The sequence below is a fragment of the Schistocerca gregaria genome, chromosome 3 (genome assembly GCF_023897955.1).
Source record: "Schistocerca gregaria isolate iqSchGreg1 chromosome 3, iqSchGreg1.2, whole genome shotgun sequence".
NCBI lineage: Eukaryota > Metazoa > Arthropoda > Insecta > Orthoptera > Acrididae > Schistocerca > Schistocerca gregaria.
Window position 1 is genome coordinate 145,232,625 of NC_064922.1, and position 21,821 is coordinate 145,254,445.

At 39.9% G+C, this 21,821-nt stretch overlaps 1 protein-coding gene across 2 annotated transcripts in view; it reads right to left on the bottom strand.

Moving 5' to 3' along the window:
* Positions 1–10,074, bottom strand: part of LOC126356366 (G protein-coupled receptor kinase 2) — a 152,868-nt gene extending 142,794 nt beyond the window's left edge. The window contains exon 1 of one of the 2 annotated variants that reach the window (XM_050007352.1): positions 9,588–10,072. In XM_050007352.1, coding sequence (XP_049863309.1) covers positions 9,588–9,639 — 52 coding nt within the window. In that variant the 5' untranslated portion in view covers positions 9,640–10,072. Of the gene's footprint in view, positions 1–9,587 lie in introns of both variants that reach the window. The other variant, XM_050007353.1, reaches the window with a different exon arrangement.
* Positions 10,075–21,821: the final 11,747 nt, after the last annotated feature.

Below are 21,821 nucleotides of genomic sequence, written 5' to 3' on the forward strand. Positions count from 1 at the left end.
AGAGACCGTCCCTCCTGAAACCTTACAATGGTAAGGAGATAAAATGTATCACAATTCAATGACCCACTTGAGCCAACAAGTCACTATCCATTCTAGTAACCTGCAGCGAACATTGGTCAGGTTGTTGGGCTGGTAGCTATCAAGGGACAATGGATCCTTACCAGGCTTATGGATAGGGATCACAATTCTGTCCCTCCATTGACAGAGGAAAATGTCTTTGAGTCAAACATGGTCAAATACCTAGACGAGATATTGGCTTGTGGACTGAGGTGTTGAGGCAATTGGTTATGGATGCAATCAGGGCCAGCAGCTGAATCTTCGGAACAAGAGAGGGCCAGAAGCAGCTCCCCATTCAGTAAAAGCTTCATTGTTGAATTTTGCCTGACAAGGTGTAAAACACACAAGAAGAGTCCACCCCATTTCCAAACGAGGAAGGCAGGCGCAGAGGAGGCTAATGCCAATGCCAATGCCACTGCAAAATGGGTCACGAGGTGTTCCACATCTTACAGTAGGAGACACCCCAACCCTCACTGCCCTGCCCCTACTCCAGACAGAGATTAAAAACCTTATAAGTGAAAATAAAAACCACTTTCACAGAGGAAACCGAGAACCAGTTCAACCATCCGGGAATCGTCTGCCAATATTAAAGGTAAAGTGCGGGGAAGTCTATACTTAGTACGCAAAGCCAAAAGAAGGGGGTATACCACCAAAATGTGGGCTACTGACTGGAAGGCTCCACAACCACAAAGTGGGAGTGACTCTTTACGCAAAAGAAAACCATGGGTCAGCCTGGTACGGTTGATGCAGAGATGACACAGGATGGTCGAGTCCGTTCAGCAGAGGCGGAAGGAATAATGCCACAGGACAGGTGTCACCTTAATAGCACAAAGTTTATTAGATAGTGAGGTAGCCTCCCAAGAGTTGGCCCATGATTTTGCGAAGTGGGATTTGATTTGAAGCCATAAATTTGCCACTGGAGGGGTTACTAAGAAAGGGGGAGAGGGGTAAGTGACTGCCCCCCCTCCCAGCCAAACAATCAGCGAGCTCATTACCTAGAATACCGACATAGCCATGGACCCAAGGGAAGTCAACGGAACAAGCAGAATGGTGAAGATCAGCGAGACTGTCATGGATGCCCGAGACCAAGGAATGGTGGGAAAAACAACGGTCAATAGCCTGAAGGCCACTCATTGAGTCCGTACATGACAAAACATGGTTGAGTTGGGACCGTGTAATAAAGGTAAGGGCCTGGGAAATTGTCGTCAATTCTGCAATAAACACCCCACATGTAGTTGGTAGGAGATGATTTTCCATGCCAACAGAGGACATGAAGGCATATCCCACACAATCAGCAGATTTAGAGCCATCAGTGTAAAAGAAACAGCATCCCGAAACTCCCATAAAATCCAACAGAAAAACAGAAAACCATCAGGGGAATGGAATCTTTTGGACCTCAGTTGAGAGCCATCTGAATCTGGGGCCGAGGAACTAACCAAGGGAGAGTGTTGGGGAGGGAACGTGGGAGACAGGACAAAGAAAGAATCTGAAAATCACAGCAAAGAGATGTAAGGCGGAGCCCAACCGGTAAACCTGCCCGAGGGTAGGAATCAGGTGGGTGATGTCCTTGGTCTAGGAACAGGACAGACTAGGAAGGATGAGTGGGAGAGGAACGGACAACGATTGCATAAGAAACCAGAAGCTGGGACCACCAAACAAAAAGGGGGGGGGGGGGAGATCCCAGCTTCAATCAGGAGACTATCACCAGGGCTAGTAGAGCGAACCACACTCCAAGAGGTGTGGGCAAATAAGCTAAGGACACTGAATTTACGGAAACATCCTAGCTTCAGAAGTCTGATATGAGACAGCCCAGTGAGCTTGTTGTCGAAAAGAAGACCCAGGAAATGAAACTGTGGGACCACAGGTAATCATTGTGCATTGAGATAGAGCTACAGATAGGTGTGGTCCGTAGTAAGGCGTCAGAAGTGGACCACCCGCGATTTTAAAGGAGAGAATCGAAATTCGTGTGAGAGGGTCCATGCAGAGGCACGCCGTATAGCTCCCTGGAGAGGCCATCAAAAAGGAACTAACCCAAATGCAGAAATCATCCACATACAGTGCAGGGGTGACCAAAGGACCGACGGACGCCACAGGTCCAACTATAGCAATGAGGAAAAGAAGTACACCAATTACAAAACCCTGTGAGATGCCATTCTCCTGGTCCATGGAGAAATAAAAGCAGTACCAACCCGAACCCTGAACAACCGATGGAACAGGAACTGGTGGATAAAAATCGGGAGTCATGAAGTGTAAGTAAGATAAGATGGCGCCAAATCATGTCATACGCCTTGCAAAGGTCGAAAAATACTGCAAGAAAATGGCGGCACTGGGAAAAAGCCTGGTGAACTGCGGATTCCAAGTGAAGTAAATGATCGATCAGAGACCGTTCCTCCTGGAAGCCACACTGGTAAGGAAACAAGATCCCGAGATTCGAGGACCCAATTGAGCCGACGGGCTACCATCCGTTCAAGTAACTTGCAAACATTTGTCAGACTAATTGGCCGATAGCTTTCGACATACAGGGGGATCTTATCAGGCTTGAGGATGGGAACCATGATGCTATCCATCTACTGAGAAGGGAAGTCACCCTGGAGCCAAATACGGTTAAACATCCAGAGAAGATGTTGTAGTTGTGGAGCACTGAGATGTCGAAGCAGTTGGTTATGAATGGAGTATAGGCCAGGGGCTGTATCATGAGAAGAAGAAAGTGCGGAAAGAAGGTCCCATTCAGTAAGAGGATCGTTGTAGAATTCTAACTGACAAAGGGTGAAACATAAGGTGGAAGCTTCGACCTGCAGTTTCTGGTGAAGTATAGCAGCCAGATAGGAGGCTGAAGCTGTTGCAAAATGGGTCGCAAGATGTTCTGTGAGAATCAACGGGTCTGTGCAAAGGCCATCCGGAGGGCAAGGCCCAGGAGGGTAGACTGCCAATTGCAACCTTGAAGAATGCGAAGTGTACTTCATACCTGTAACAAAGGGGCAGTAGAATGATGGGAAGAAACAAAGTGTTCCCAACACACCTGTTTGCTCAGTTTGATTAAGTAACAGGCTTTGGCATGAAGGCATCTAAAGATAAGATTGACAGAGGATGGGTGCCTCTTAATGTGTTGCAAAGCTTGACGGCGATCACGGATGGCAACAGCAAAGGCCGGACTCCACCACAGAACTTGCCGGTGGCGAAACGGTCTGGATGAATGTGGCATAACAAGGCTAGCGGCATGAACAAACGCATCAGAACATCACGAAGAACATCATCAGTACAATCTGACAAAGAGGGAGAAAGAACGACCTGTGCAGTGTATAAAGGCCAATACAGCACTTTGGAAAGACCAACAAGGTAACCTGTCCATCAGGGAGTGGGGAGGGAACAAGAGATTCAACAGGAAGTGGTCACTATCACAAAGGTTGTCAAGTGGCGACCAGTGGAATTAAAGGGGAGGGAGGGAAAAGAAAGAGAAAGATCAATGGAAGAAATGTATCATGACCGGCACTGAAATGAATAGGGGAGCCATCATTAAGAAGGCACAAGTCGTGGTCTGCAAGAAACTGGTCAATGAGAAGACCCCGAATAAATGGAAATGCAATGCCCCACAAGGGATGATTTGCATTAAAATCTCCGAGAAGGAGGAAGCTGCTGAAGAAGGGCAGTTAAGCCAGGAGTCCTGTCAGGAGGGAGATAAAAGATTGCAAACTGTGACCTCAGAGTTCTGGTGGATCCTAATAGCAATCACTTCCAGTGTAATTTGAAGAGGAATCCACATGCTAGCAACGTCCGTACAGACCAACGTACAAATGCCACCAGGCTCCTGTAGGGGGCTGACCCAATTTCGACAGAAAGCATGGAACCCACAGAGGGTCGGAGAGTGATCATCAGTAAAATGAGATTCCTGTGGAACCACATAAGCTGCAGAGTAAAACAAAATAAAGGATTTCAACGCCAGAAGGTGATGGTAATATCCATTATAATTCTATTGGATAACCACAGAATGATGATTCAAATTGGGGAGGGTGAACAGGCTAAAGCCAGTAATGCCACCTGGTCACCATCTGTCACCAACAAGGAGGGGTAACATCCATGAACAGCAGGTCAGAGTCAAGTTGCAAAGGTGGGGACAGGACCTCTGGCAACACCAGAAGCTCCTTGTCCGGGGACTTACGTTATTTCTTCTTTTTTGTTTGAGATCGAGGAGGGCTGTGCGGCAAAAAGGAGCCAGCTGCCGCAAGATCTGGAACAGGAAGAGATCGAGCGACCTGTGGGCCCACAGACCACGGTTCTCAGTCGTCGTGTGGCAGCAGATCTTCGACCTGGAAGGTAGCAGGAAGGGGGATCTCGAGAGGTGCACCCTTGACTGGCAGACGCCGAAGTGGGACACTTCTCCACCTGGGGAGGGGAAGCGGAGCCCAGAGGGGAGGGTGGTGGGGGGGGGGGGGGGACAGGAGTTTGGGACTAGGACAGGGAAGGGGGAGGAAGATGTAACTAAAGCATAGAAGCATAGCTAGATGTCATGGACACAGGATGAAGACATGCATCCTTCTTATGAGCCTCGGTGTAGGTTAGACGATGAAGGGACTTGTACTCCTGTATCTTCTTTTCCTTCTTATAAACTGGGGAATCCAGCAAACGTGGAGAATGATTGACATGCCAATTAACACACACAGGAGGGTGATCACAGGCAACTACCCTCATGGGGTGGAGGTCCACAGTCACCACAGAGAGGGGCCTGCAAACAGCAGGACGACATGAGGCCAAAACGCAGGCACTTAAAACATCTCATAGGTGGTGAGATGTGCGGCTTCATGTCACTTCAATAAACCATTATCTTGACCTTCTCAGAGAGGGTATCCCCTTCAAAGGCAGTATCAATGCAATTGTCTTTCGGACCCTTCTGAACATGCCGAACAAAGTGAACATCCCACCATCCGAGATTGGCCCTAAGTTTGTCATCAGTTTGAAGGATGAGGTCCCTGTGAAAAGTTACGCATTGAACCATATTCAAAGACTGATTACTTTTTTTTGGGGGGGGGGGGGGGAGGGGGAGAGGCGTAATGGACACAGGAATTGTGCCAAGATGGTTACATGAAGAAAGGGCTGCAGACTGGGCAGCTGAAGCAGTTTTGATCAACAACAAACCTGGACACATCTTGCTCAGAGATTCCACTTCGCCAAACTTTTCTTCAATGTCTTCTGCAAAAAAATAAAGGTTTGATATTAGTGAAAGTATCCTAATCCGTCCTGGTGCAAACCAGATAGCGGGGGTGAAAGGTTTCACCGGATGAGCCTGACCCTCCTCCCAGAGTATAGCCATGGAAGGGAAGGCCGAAGGGGCAGAAGAAGCAGCACTAAAGGAATCATTTCCATGCAAAGAGACAGCCGTAGATGAATGACCAGAGTTCTGGACCCATATGTGTTTCATCTGCATAATGTCTGCCCTGATACTACCCACTCTAATCAAGGGCTCTCCCCACAGGCACCACCCAGCCACAGGAAGGGCCATCTGGCACAGCGGACATTGTCGGGAGTTCCGACGCTCCAGGATGACAAGCAGCCACTCTAGTCTCACACGAGGTGGTCACAGCTCAGGTATCAGATGCGTGATCCCTGTATTTTCAGAGGGCTCAATCAAAAGGGTACATAGTGACCCCACCACACGGGCTGGCTACCATGCTGGCTATGTACCCTAGAATCAGACAATGATGTGAAGGAAAAGGTGGAAGGAACTAGGAGGGCACACATCGGAAACACTAGGTAAGGTGCTCTTCCCCAAATGGCTCACACTATGGAATAGAAATTTAGTAACGGAGATCAAACCCCAGAGGGGGGACCAGAGAGAATGCCAAAAAGATGAGGTAATTACGCAACAAAACCAAATTGCAAAGTCAACATAAACAGGAGGACAGTGGGGCCTACACAAACAAGGACACCAAGAGAGGGAGAGGGCAAAGGGGAAGGAGCAAAGAGCAAGGACAGAAAAGGAGGGGAAAGAAAATGCAGCCCGGGAAAGAAGAAAGGCTGCAATAGCTCAGGGCCCCATGCTCATCACGCACATACTCATGAAAGGACCGTGAGCCGCCTGAGGGGTTTGTTTTATTTAGCACCAACGCCTACAACCTGTCAAATTTCACTCTTCCGCCTTTTACAAAAAACAAATATCAGCAATAATGCAAACACCAGCCGCAAAAGTCTGCATTTTATGATTAGAAAAAACACTGCTTCTCTTGTATGGTAGGACTCTTGCAACTAATACTTACGTCTTGATTTTGCTTTTAATTTAATATTCTCTGGGTCTTTATTTTGTTATCATAAAACAATGAAAATACTGGTAGCAAAAATATGTATTGTTATAAAATACAGGGAGATTGAAACAGATATTGCCTTTCAAGCCCTGCTTTGTGGCTGATAAAGAACAAATCAAGTGGTTAGGGATTCAAGGTCATTTCTTGCTAGTTTAAAAAATCACTGCTTGAGGTAAATGAGAAAAATTTCAAGATGCACTGTCATAGTTTTAGGTCAGCATACAACTGACCGTTTAAATAAATTCAAGGCAGAGGAAGGCAAATGCATATTCCCTAGGAGGACCATACCTAGTACTGGACTATTCTCATGTCAATGACAGCTTGAAGATTCGCATGTATTTGTAATTATCATTTGAAAATCTGAAGAAACCAGAAACTGTTAACAAGTGCATACTTTTTTTTCAATAACTGGGTACAAGTTACTCAGTCGGCAAAACCCTTGCATTTTTCTTAGTTTATGTATGCTGCATGTACATAATATTCATCAAAGTACTTGTAGGAGACTTGTCCTTTATGTAATAAAGGTTACCAGAAGTTACCTTGCTGTTTCGGATTTCAGAACTAAAGAATAAAATTTGGTAAAGTAAGTTAAATATAACACTGATGTAAACATTTGGCTGAATTACAGATCAATCTGTTACCATGATCCTTATCTGAAAAATATCTGTTGCTTTTGCCAACTCTCACAACCAAATTATCACCTTCCAACCTAACCTAAATCTTGGGCTATGTTACAGACCAGCCTGTCACCACAACAAATGTTTCATGAGAGCAATGGTCTAACACCACACACTAGCTGGCAGTTAAAGGCCACATACTTAGAACAATTTGCCAATTGCTACCATCAGTGCCAATTTTCTCTCCTCGATGAAACACTTTGAATCAAACTGAATTGTTGCACTGGTAGGTGACAATTTGTTGTAGAATATGCAGTAGATCACATAAGTTTGAACATTCTTTAGACCACAATACATTTGTAATTCCTTACCGGGAATAATTTCCACACGACTTTTGAGAGATCCACTGAGCACCATAGTAGTGTCTCTCATGCATGACAATGGATGGGACTTCATATCTCAAACTAAAATGACCCACAGACAACCAACAATGTCTTCTGGCCGATTAAAAAGACCAGGGGGGGGGGGGGGGGTGAAAAAGTTTATTAATAATTTTGTTAGCACAGATGGATCATATAGGTTGGTAGGAACACTTGCCTTAAAGAGGTTCATCTCTTATGGAACAATGACGACAATAGCACCTAATTCACCATATAAACTAGCCACATAATTCTTTCAATGATTTGGCCTTCGAGACTAACAAACGTACAAAACCATAGACCTATACCACAGCAGATGAACTTTCATATGTACATGATAAGTTAATTGTTATTTTGTATTATTCTAATTAAAATAATGGATTCATACAACAAGATGGTGTTTTTTACTTATGGCAGTGAGTGGATGAACAACAAAAGAAATAAAACTATGAAGCAGAAAAAGACTAATGTGTTATAACAGACCACCTGCAACCTCAGTTGTGATCTCAAGAAGGGCGACTAAGCAACGGAGTGCACACACGAAAGAGTAGCCCAAGGACTAGGGTAATTTGGTTGAGAGTTGAAGTCAATGGATGTGAATGGCAAATAAAGATTCTGGTTATAGACTGACCTGTAGCACAACTTCATGTTTATCTTTGAGCCATATTTAAAAGCACTTTGCCATATTCAGCATACACTTCATCACATTTAACACAATTTTCATCACAGAACTAAACCTGCAAAATACATTCAGATAACGTGTATTAGATAATTAACAGTCTCCAAGAGTATTTTGATGTTCTGTACATAAACAACAAAAAATGCAAATTATTTGTGTTGACTGTTGAAACACTATAATCTGTATGTTCTGGGAAGTAACAGTACTGGCACTATCAATGGTGTAGGGCCCAATTCATATACCTCACAAAGTCAGACTAAGCAATGGGGGAGCCCACACAAAACTATTTTATATTTACTTGACAAATGCATGTGTTTCTGCAGAGATGACCCAATCAGTTCTTCACAGGTTATAATTCAGAAAAATCATATGAATGATATATGAAACAAATGTTTGTTCCTGGTTTGATAAACTCTTCCCACAGAGTTAACCCTGCCTATTCACTCTCATCCTATGATTTTTGTATCAGTACCATTGTCAGACATTTAAAACATAAAATAATGCCACAAAAAAGAAAATTTATAACAGGAATGTGCCACATATCCCATCATATCTGGCAGAAACTAGATGTATTTGCTTTAATACAGCTGTTATAAATATAATGCAAAGGGCAGTATGAAACCTTGCCCTGGCCACAGCAAATACATAACAATCATCATGCACTGAAAACTTGTACCATCAATAACAGTATTGATGGTGATTGCAGTAGTAACAGTTCTGGTATTATTAAGTGTCTTGTAAAGTCTCTGATATTGTGTCAGACCACGTTTGGTAAACTAAAACGCTGTGAACAAAGTAATTTTCCATGCATCTCACAGATGAAATAAACGTGCTTTTCAATTACCGGGTGCTCTGAAGTCAAAGGAACAAACTGTTTTGATAGCAACCGTGTATTTTCTGTTAAGTACATTTTTCTTTTTTTACTGAGAAAATACTTCAAATAAGTAAAAATTTATGGTATTATGATCCTTTAAGGGCTTTGGAATGTTTTTTTTTTTTCTAATTAGAAATCTCAACATACAAATACATGCAGTCATTGGCTATAGTTTCGTACTGAAAACCGATTAAGATAATGGGTCTAACACATGCCACATATCATCAGCACATCCATGGCTCACTTCTATCACCTTCCCTAAACTTTCACGGGCTAATCCTAGCAGTGTTATGAAAACAAGTATTGAAAACGTCCATCCTGTGGCAGCCAAAACCTCTATAGGCCATAAGCTGTTCCATGTAATCGAATAAACAACGTGAACAATCTGTAGATACATGCGACCAAAATGCAATATGTGACACATAACAACCCCAATCGTTTTCCTACCGAATGACACTGTGTTTCTACACCAACAGTTCACTAGAATTGCTGTGAGTGTCATACTGGTGGAAAACTCTGAAACCTGTTCGATACACCCGAGCAACTACACACAAAATTGTGAGTTGTTTGTGCCACTGTCACAAATTTGAATATATAGGCTATCTGTAGTTATTAACAGTCTAACAAAATTAACTGTAGCACACTTACCTTCTCTTGCTTTTAAGTAAACGGTGTTCGCAACTATATTCTCCAATTCCATGAGTTCCAGCTTGCCGAATTTCCCGAACTCCGGGCCGATATCGACCCTGTCCCATCAAAATGTTTACTTCTCTCCGGATGTGGTGTACAGGGTAAGATGGTGGCAGTTACACTTGTTGTTGATATTTTATTTTGTTCTTGGTCTCACTTTTAACAGTATTCATTTACAGTATCAGCAGGCACGACATAACAATCTTCACTATATTGCTTACACATGAATGGCGTCATTCGCCACCAACTACGCAAGTCAAAAATTTAAAAAAATATAAAGGGATAATAATGCAATAGCACAGCAAATAAAGAAAAAAATACGTCCATATTGTAATGTTCTATCATTTTGTGTGTTCTTCAATCAACCGTATCAACTAAAACAATGTCCATTATTACATGGAAGTTTTCTTTATCAGATTCTAACGAACAAGTGTTGTCTGTGCTACAGTACAACCAGACAACACTGCCGTTTCAGCGCTATCGTCTTATCATCAGAGACAAATGCGGCGACCTTTCATTATGTACCCTTTAACGGTTCTTCCGCCTTATATGAGTTTATTTCAAGCTATATTATGCCTCATGTGTTTGGAACGTTAGCCTAGAAATAGTGAATACCGGTATATATATGAAGTCAAATCAAATGGCTCACGAGTGCGATGTGCGCAATGTTCTACCTCGCGAAAAAAAAGCCGTTGAAAGTGAAAATATGTCATGTGATAAATGTGTAGCTGATACTGAACATTTAAAAGAGTCATCATAAGTATGCAATCAGAGATTCATACTTTAATGACTGATCTAACGAAACTTCGAAATGAAAATACTGAACTATTTGGATACCTGAAATCGAGTGCACCACTCAAAACAAAACCTACAAAAACTGTAAACAGTGAGAAAGAAAAGCAGAATGAAGGGACCAGAAGCAAAAATACTACAGCAAAGGACTCAAGTGCTTGTGTTATGAAGTTCCCTGATAAAAAAAAAGCGTTAATACAAATGAAAACTGTTAAAAAAGCGATCGACCACTGCCCCAAAAAATGACACACACTGAAAACAAGAATCAGAACGTATTAATTCTTTTTGACGGTCATGCTCATCACTGTGCAGAAATTATGATCAGTTTTCACAATCCAAAACACTACATCTATTCTGTTATAAAACTTAACGCTCAGTTAAAGGACATGGTTTGTAACATAGACGGGAAGACGAAAGAATATACGGAAAATGACAGTGTCATAATTCTAGGTGGGATAAAAGACATCCTAAACAAATTTGAGGATTTCAAATGCGCCTTAACAGATTCTCTTCGAAACACAGTCCACACAAAAGTAATCTTTTGCACAATTCCGTACAGATACGATCCGCCAAAATTGAACAACAGAATCTACGCTGCAAACGAATTCTCAATGGCCACTGCAAAAAATTATGAGTATATAATGGTAATGGATGTCAATACATTATTCAGCAGAAGCGATTATACAAAGCATGTACACGTTTACAGCTAGCACAAGGTGCTAATCTGCAAATATCTGCTCTAACATACATACAATGTGAAGACCTTTCAGCAAATATGACAGTGAAAACACAAGAAAAATCAACAGCAAACACGGACTTATCCACCTCAATAGTGATGAAAGATTAACGAGGAGTGCAAGTAAAAACAGTACTACACCTTCACCACTCAAAGAAGACACAGCAAAACAAAACTACCATAGACTAATCCAGGCTGTGATACCAGCAGAAGCATCTAACCCAAATATAGCAACTCAACCAAGTTCCACACCTGAAGATATTCAAGATACAACATGAAGAACTATGCACTGGAAACCAGACACGGCACCTACAGGAAACCCACTAAGGACAGCAGTAGATCCAGTCACAAAAGTACCACCAAGGACGCCTAATTCTACATGAATAGTGAACACCAACAATCAACTACTACCACCCCAGCAACAGGAGGAAGATCAGCAATTCTAGTGAGAAGAAACGTAAGGCGACAATTTCGTCTGCAACATTTTTTTATCCCCAAAAGGCCTCAAGACCAAATTTGGATAAATACTTCACCTATCAACAACACCTCCAATAGCCGTCTATGCAGCAAAAACAGAAACCACATCAACATGAACCACACAAGAAGAATGACCAAAGAGACAGAGAACTACCCCTTTTCACGATGAGAACAATTTCTTATTACCAACGGGAAAAACCAACTCACGCTTCAAGATGAGAAGGAAGATTCCCGCATAATTTAAATTCAGGAATAAATGTAAGTGGTCAACCAAGTACAATGAGAACAAACCTAAAATCTCACTAGGTTCACTCTTCTTCATCAGAATATACAGTCACTTAGGAATAAAGTAAGAGAGCTGGAAATCTTGCTATCAAGTGAACTCATATATGTTAATATACTTTGCTTAACTGAACACTAGCTGAAAGAAAATGAGTTAAAAACAGTGAAAATAACGGATTATGTGTTAGCAGCACAAACTTGCGGAAATCAGTTTACACATGGCGGAAACTCCATATACATAAAGGAAGATATCAAATTCAATATCTTAGTCAATGTTGAATCCTTAAACACTGAGAAAGATTTTGAAATAACATGCATATAAATTTTAGCATTCAAGTTAATTGTAAGATGTTTATATAGATCTCCAGATAGATATTTTAAAAAAATTCAACACTCAATTTGATACTTCACTAAATAAAGTAGTGACAAATCGAAAAACAGTTCTTATATGTGGAGACCTAAATGTAGATTTTAATAAGCAAAACAATTCAAAATCTGGGTAATTTAACACATTAACAGCCAATAATTTGGATATTACAATCTGTTCCCCTACATGTGAAACAAATCATTCTACTAGTACTATAGCCCAAATAATAATTAGCTCCAAAACAAAATATAAATCAGTTATAATTCAAGCTGGACTGGCAGACCATCACGCACAGGCTATAAACTTTTGTGTAATTACCAACCCATCCTATAATTATATGAGGAAGTCTACACACATGGGCAGAACTTTCAGTAATGCTGCAGTACATACATTCCAGAATTATCACCAACAAGAATCATGGGAGTTAGTGTATGGACCAGAAAATATTTCTGGAACGTTTCAGTCATACATGAATATATTTAAGATTATTTTGATCTTGCTTTTCTGCTGAAAGCCGAAACAACCCAAACCACTAACTGCAACAAGTGGATTACTAGTGGTATAAGGAAATCTTTGCTAGAAAACAGTACGTAAAGAATATTGCAAGAAGTTACAACACAACTCCTTAATTTGATAGTTACTCCAAAAATATAAATCTATTTTAAATAAAATAATAAAGGAGGCAGAGGAACAAGACGACAAATACATAGAAAATGGTTTAAATAGGGCCAAGGCAATCTGGCAAGTTGTAAAGAAAGAAACCCAATCTGATAAACATATAATTAATAATGTTGAACTAAAGGGTGGCTTGAAAAACATTAATAACCCAGAGGAAGTAACTAATAAGTTTTATAACAATTTTATAAAATTAACAGAGAAACTACTACAACAGACCTCAAACAGAAAACAGCATACAGAAACAGCGAAAAAAAAGCCCAAAGCAAAGCAATGTTCCAGTACCCAACAAATGTAGAAGAAGTACAGGTTACAATAAAAAGTTTCAGAATGGAACACACTGCAGGCGAAGATGGTATACCTGATTTCATATGTGGGACCTTGATTACTGAGACCTTAACTCACCTCTGTAAGCAATCTTCTGCTACAGGAAGTTTTCCTTCATGTTTGAAAATAGCAAAAATAAGCCATTGTACAAGAAAGGAAACAAAGATTATATTGCCAGCTACAGACAATTGGCATTTATGTCTGTTTTCTCAAAAATATTAGAAAGGCTCTTCAATAAGAGACTAACAGACTTCTTAGTGGGTAATGGGATTCTGTCAGAATCTCAACATGGATTTAGAGCAAACCATTCAATCGAATCAGCAGTTCACTCCTTTCTATTAGGGGCACTGATAGCATTAGATAACAAAAAAACTTACCATGGGCATATTTTTAGATTTGTCAAAGGCATTTGACGCCATAAATCATGCCAAATTGCTACACAAGCTAGAAAATCTTGGCAATAGGGGAACAGCTAACAACTGAATCAGCTATTACCTTAAGAACAGTAAACAATATGTGGAAATAGATCAGGAAATGTATAATGTCATTAGGAAATATAATTTCAAACTACTGACTGTTAAATATGGTATGCCACAAGGATCAGTACTGGGTCCTGTTCTGTTCTTACTCTATGTAAATGACCTAAAAATAAACAATAACAGTGGTAAAATATTTCAATTTGCTGATGATACAAGCATTCTAATCACAGGAAACTCAGAAGAAACTCTTGTAAAAAACATAAGAGAAGCCAATGACAGGCTAACATGCTACTTTGATAACAGTGACTTAATAATAAACTGTGGAAAAACTATAGCTATGGAAATACACACAGCACAAACAAAAAATCTAGTATCACCCAGTGTAGATCTATATGGACAGGTAGTTACCAAAACAATCTGTATCAAATTTCCTTGACTTCATCTACAAGAAAAATTGAAATGGACAGCACATATTGAGCAAATGAACAAAAAATTAAGTACTTCTCGTTTTGTGTTGCATACATTAAAAAACTGTACCAGCTACAATACTCTTCGGTGTGTCTATTATGTAGTTATACAATCTCACATAGAGTATGGGATTATGTTCTGGGGAAATTTTGGAGATGCCATCAAAACATTTAAAATTAAAATTTTTTTTAAGAATAATGGAAGGGGTAGATAATCGCAAATCAGGTGAAATGTGAACCATTGTTTCAAAAAAGGATGATCCCGCCTCTTCCTTATATATATATACCTCACACAATACACAGCTATGATACAAGACAAAAATTGGATGTACATGTTATAAGTGCCAACACAAAGTTATTTCATAAGAGTCTTATCCATCCTAGTATCAAGCTATACAATGCCTTACCAGATACCATTAAACACATACAAAAAATTGGTCACTTCAAATCTAAATTGAAGTCATAATTAGTTGATCACTGCTTTGACACAGTAATTGAATGTCTACAAAAATAAATTTTTCTATGTTAGTCTGATGTAGTCCCATACAGAAGAACATTTGTCTATTACATATCAGTATATAACATAACAACATTTGTTTAAGTATTCATCATTAATTGATACAGTAATGTGTGTTATTATGAACAAAGTTATATTATAAGCAAAATTCTTAATATTAACATAAAAATCCATTTATCTCTTGCACATTGTACAGCCGTAGATGAAAATGGATCAATAAATCAATCAATCAATTATATCAATCAATACTCTGAAAGTTCGTCATTCCTTCTATCGACATCTTCCTGCGAATTTCGTTCTTAATATACTTTTTGTTACATCTCGACAATTTTTTCTTAGCTTATTGCTATACACATTTTCCTCTTTTATTAATCTAAACATGTCTGGTCTGATTTATCTATTGATTGGAAAAATGTTCACAAAACGAAAAGCTTAGGACAGGTACTTCCTCAGTACTCTCGGAAATAGAACAGAGGTTCCCCAGCTAATGTACTGTATTCAGTTATAGTGTGTACAGTACAGTGAATTAATGATCATTATCTCTTAATAACCCACAAAATTAGTTTATGGTAGTGCTTAGGTCTGTTATTGTGAAGCTTGATTTAGGTAAGGTCTTCAATGAGGTTCAACATTTAGCACTGACAGCACGTTTATTATTGGAACCAACATACAACCAGAACAAAATTGGAAGTGACAAACATGACAAGCTACTGATGCTGAAGTCATGTTTTAAGAGAAATTCTATAATCCTGGGCTTGAACAGGGGTTAGATTAATCTCATGGTAGGACTAATGACTGACCATGGGAACTTTAAGAAACCTCTGCATATGATGAGTGTAGAGAAAGAAACTTATACGCGTAAACTATATGATGAGGGGGATGAACCTGAACCACATTTAATCTTCCAATGGAAAGGGCTGGAGGTCAAAAGACACAGACTATTTGGTTCATTAATTCATGATAATAAAGAACTAGTAAAGGATCTTCTACTACTCTGTAATGATGGCTGGCTTCACTAGAATGACAGGGAGAGAAACATCACAATAAACTTAGTTTCAATGGAGGCATTAGTGGGCTGAGTCCATTGTTGTTTTGTCATCCTGTATAAATGAAGCACGCAGTCAAGCCTAGATGGAGAGCACAGCTGTTTACTCAAACATCAAATATTCAAGAATGCTGTTACTTCTACAAGCACCAAATATTCCAGAATACACAAACATTATAAACACAAGAAAATTCCAGAAATGATAAACCCTAAATATCAAATAATTGGTGGAGGAGGCTGGGTTTGAATTGGCAACCTGTAGCGTGCCAACCTGTGACACTAACCACTACACAACAATGCATGCAGCAGAGCTCAGGGTATTTCTCCATCTCCTGCAGAAACAGTGACCAACAGTCTCAAAAGTTGTCATTGGAGCTGACTGCAACACTGTGAGTGGAGATCTTGTCAATGGTCCTCTGTATCGAAGCGTTGGCAGAAACTCACCTTCTGGCCATACTGTCTTCACTATGGTGAGCATCGAAGGTAGTACCGTCTGTGAAAACCTTGAGATTGTTGAGCAGGTCTCTGTTTCCTTGAACCTTGCATCATCAGTGTGTGCCTATGGACTGTCGTAGGGCTTTATACAGAGGACATGGACGATGTCTTTGCCCTTTTTCTTCCTCATAAAGTATCATATTCCTCGACTTCATATGTAATATGCGACAATTGACAAAGATACGATTCAACCCAAAGTAGCACTTTAGTAACTTTTCTGATAGACCCACTTTCGTCACAGATGTAAAAATCCGTACCAAGTCTCTTTGGCTCTATCAAAATGCCCAGCGCTTGGCATTATAGCGCTCTCTGTATTTCTTCTGGTCACCTAGTATCCAAATGTAGCTAGCTGTCTTGATTCTTCAATCCAGTGATAAAGTGTTTCACATGGCCATCTAAGTAACACACAGTTGAGACGGTAACAGTGTGTATGCATTGTTGTTCCGGCTTATGACTGTGGAGCAAATATAAAAAAAAACTGTGTGAAACCCGTAATGTCCTTCATTACGTTGTATACAAATGTCATAACCGGTATTATTGCGTCCCAGTCTCTCTGTTCAACCTCACAATCATACCAAAAAATGTGTTATTAACGAAATCTATGAAGCCATTTGTCTGTGGATGGTAGTCAGTTGTCATTCAATGCTATGAAATGACCTCTGATACTACTTACTACCAGAAAACGCTTCCACAATCAGATGTCTTTACAAAAGGTGCTCTGTACTTCAAAATTATTTCTACGATGAATTTTGCTATTTCTGGAGCTTCACCTGTTGGTACAGCTTTGGTAACAGCACAGTGGATGGCGGTAGTCAGTGCAGATTATTACCTGTTAATTAAAATCTGTCGATTTGGGGAACCTCTCCAAGAGATCGATTTCAGTTAGGTGGAATGGCGCTGCTGCAGATGGGATTTGTAACAGGCGTCCAGAGGTAATTGTGGCACATGTTTCTGTCATTGGCATTCCTTACGGTGGCTCACATAATTTCTAAAATATCGGTAAAGTCCTTGGCAGTGACACATGCATCTGACTTCGTCTACGTTCCTCGTGGATCCCAGGTAAGGAAATGTTCGACAAAATGGTTCAAATGGCTCTGAGCAATATGGGACTTAACATCTGAGGTCATCAGTCCCCTAGAACGTAGAACTACTTAAACCTAACTAAACTAAGGACATCACACACACCCATGCCCGAGGCAGGATTCGAACCTGCGACCGTAGCTGTTGCGCGGTTCCAGACTGAAGCGCCTAGAACCGCTCGGCCACTTCGGCCGGCAATGTTATGAGCTGGAATGGTGAACAACCATTTACCCCACTACTGGATCACAGTTCCTGTTATAAAGTGTCCCATTTTGATTAAAATTATTCTGGGTGTTGTACTGCATCATTGTATAAAATATAAAATACCTTAAAAAACATAAATTATAGAAGTGGAATTTCAGCCATATTATAATGGACTTATGAAGCACAAGACTGGTTTTATTGGAGGAAAATTACCCCTATTTATTGCAAACTGTTGGCGTCAGTAAGTTATATTTCTGGAATTTTATTGGCTCTAGAATATAAGCGGGTAGCTGCGATGAGAGGAGAGGGTAAGAAGGAGCGATTCATGGACTATCCACCTTGTCGATGGTTGGTTCTTGTTTGCAAATCATTGCTTGGCTTCTGGTGGGAACGTTCTCTTCCTGCGGTCTGTAAAAGTGCATTGATAGTTCCTATATAGCTGTTTCTTTAGGCTATCACATCCCTGTCCAGTAAGGCTTCTGCCCATGGCCATTCATGAGCCATCAGTCTGAGGTAGTTTACAGCTAGTACACCATAAAATTGTAGCCATCCTCTCTAATAATATTGTCAGGCTGCTTAATAATTTCAGTTGCCTTTTGTATTTTTCATTAGTGCATCTACAGCTCTTTTTACCAAAACATAGGCTTCATGGAGCATGATAAGTTGGTCACAATCACGTTCCTCTTTCATGCTATTACAATCGCATGCATCGATCGTATTCTGTCACACAAGTGCTGACTGGATTCTTGTCTCAAATATGAAGGGAGCTCTTCACTAACAACAAAGCTCAAATATTCCTGCAGGCAATGTCCTCCACAACGAGGCTACATCTACATCTACATCTACATGATTGCTCTGCAATTCACATTTAAGTGTTTGCCAGAGGGTTCATCGAACCACAATCATACTATCTCTCTACCATTCCACTCCCGAACAGCGCGCGGGAAAAATGAACACCTAAACCGTTCTGTTCGAGCTCTGGTTTCTCTTATTTTATTTTGATGATCATTTCTACCTATGTATGTTGGGCTCAACAAAATATTCTCGCATTCGGAAGAGAAAGTTGGTGACTGAAATTTCGTAAATAGATCTCACCGTGAAGAAAAACGTCTTTGCTTTAATGACTTCCATCCCAACTCGCGTATCATATCTGCAACACTCGCTCCCCTATTACGTGATAATCCAAAGAAGCTGCCCTTTTTGCACCCTGTCGATGTCCTCCGTCAATCCCACCTGGTAAGGGTCCCACACCGCGCAGCAATATTCTAACAGAGGACGAACGAGTGTAGTGTAAACTGTCTCTTTAGTGGACTTGTTGCATCTTCTAAGTGTCCTGCCAACGAAACGCAACCTGTGGCTTGCCTTCCCCACAACTGAAGTTGTTCATAATTTTAACACCCAGCCTTGAGAATTGTACTATTTATCAAGTAATCGAATTCCAACGGATTTCTTTTGGAACTCATGTGGATCACTTCACACTTTTCGTTATTTAGCGTCAACTGCCACCTGACACACCATACAGCAATCTTTTCTAAATCGCTTTGCAACTGATGCTGTTCTTCAGATGACCTTACTAGATGGTAAATTACAGCATCATCTGCGAACAACCTAAGAGAACTGCTCAGATTGTCATCCAGCCCATTTGTATAGATCAGGAACAGCAGAGATCCTGGGACGCTTCCCTGGGGAACACCTGATATCACTTCAGTTTTACTCGATGATTTGCTGCCTATCGATACGAACTGCGACCATCCTCACAGGAAATCTCGAATCCAATGGCACAACTGAGATGATACCCCATAGGCCCACAGCTTGATTAGAAGTCGCTTGTAAGGAAACTGTGTCAAAAGCTTTCCGGAAATCTTGAAATAAGGAATCAACTTGAGAACCCCTGTCGATAGCGGCCATTACTTCGTGCGAATAAAGAGCTATCTGCGTTGCACAAGAACGATGTTTTGTGAAACCATGCTGATTACGTATAAATAGATCGTTCCCTTCGAGGTGATTCATAATGTTTGAATAAAGTAAATGCTCCAAAACCCTACTGCAAACTGACGTCAATGATATAGGACTGTAGTTAGATGGATTACTCCTACTACCCTTCTTAAACACTGGTGCGACCTGCGCAATTTTCCAAACTGTAGGTACAGATCTATCGGTGAGCGAGCGGTTGTATATGAGTGCTAAGTAGGGAGCTATTGTATTAGCGTAATCTGAAAGGAACCTAATCAGTATACAATCTGGACCTGAAGACTTGCCCGTATTAACCAATTTGAGTTGCTTCGCAACTCCTAAGGTATCTACTTCTAAGAAACTCATGCTAGCAGCTGTTCGTGTTTCAAATTCTGGACTATTCCATTCGTCTTCCTTGGTGAAGGAATTTCTGAAAACTGCGTTTAATAACTCCGCTTTAGCGGCACAGTCGTCGGTAACAGTAACATCGGCACTGCGCAGCAAAGGTATTGACTGCGTCTTGCCGCTTGTGTACTTAACATGCGACCAGAATTTCCTCCGATTTTCTATCAAATTTCGAGACAATGTTTCGTTGCGGAACCTATTAAAGGCATCTCGTATTGAAATCCGTGCCAAATTTCGCGCGTCTGTAAATTTTAGCCGATCTTCGGGATTCCGCGTTTTTCTGACCCCCCAAATATTTTAAAAACAAGTGTTATACTGTTTCAGACAATAAAAAACACTTAATGTTCCTGTAACTGATATTGACAATCCGAATGAAACCACCCATATAAAATTCCTGGATCCAGATGGATAGTATTTAGAAAGTTAAGAGAAAATTGATCAGCTGGTCAAGAAAATTAGCTCAGACTACTTTGCACTTTCTCATCTTAATGACAATGTTATTGATATATTTGGCATATTTCTATTCTATACTGTCCAATGGCATGGTATTCTGGACAAATGACACAAAAGCTGAAACAGTTTTCAGACTTCAAAAGCAAGCAGTGAGATTAATATGATGGGTCTTTAACGAAACATCCTGCAGGAGTGTTTTAAAGTCTCACAGGATATTTATCACTGCAGGTCAGTATAGATACTGAGGATGTCTGTAGTCAACAACAGGGAATTTTTTCAGAAAATTGTGACACTAACAATTTTGACAGAAGACAGGAGGAAAATTTCCTCGATAGTTCTACAACTGCCAGGACAGTACACAAAGTAGAGACAAATATAAAAATATAATATAAGCTTTGTATAAAAAAGGAAATTAATGATGTACAGGTATTAAAAAGGAAAATAAAATCATTTCTCATAATCACAGTTTTGAAAATGTATGAATTCTTGTAGTTATAAGTCATGCTTTAATGTAAGAATAAGGGAAACCATTTAGGTTAAAGCACAGACTTAAAAGAAAAGAGTTATTTATTCGCTTATGTCATGAAGACAAAATTTTCCAATTTAACTTAAATTATGAAGATAAAGTGTAAATTTATCTATGTCATTAGGATAAAAATGTGTGCTTTCATTTATTCTACACACTTAAGCGTTTACTTAAACTTTTACTTACATAATGAAGATAAAAAATGTATTTTAATTTAAATTTTGATGACAAAATGTAAATTCATATTTTTATTTACGTCATTAGTATGAAACTGTATACGTTCATTAATTCCATTAATATTAGCACTCACTTAAACTTATTCCAGTCAACTGCAAGCTGTAGTATTTTATCTAAACGACTGTGCTTAGAAAATATCTAAAATAGTATATACAGACAGACACACACACACACACACACACACACACACACACACACACATATATATATATATATATATATATATATATATATATATATATATATATATATATATATATACTGTTCTTTAAGAGCCACACAAGTCATTCTCATCCTATCATAACGCACACATGCGAATTGCAGAAAAGTCCGAAGATAGTCCTGGACAGGGAAATTGCTGCACATCTTGCAGAACATATTGACTTTGATGGACAGGCATAATTAAAATCTCTAATAATTCTAGAAATGTCTTTTTCGAGAAAGGTTTAAATTATTCTCTTTTGTTACAGCAAATATATTCATCATTAGTTTGTTATTCTCTGTTGCTAGTACTACTGTATCATATTTTATATGAGGGGTACCTATTCAAAACGCGTAAGGTCACAATAAGGCAAAAATTCAGAAGTGAAAAATTTATCCTACAAATAGTATTTTATTAATTTTTTTCGAATTTTATGAAAATCTCTCATTATACTGATAAAATGATTATTGTAA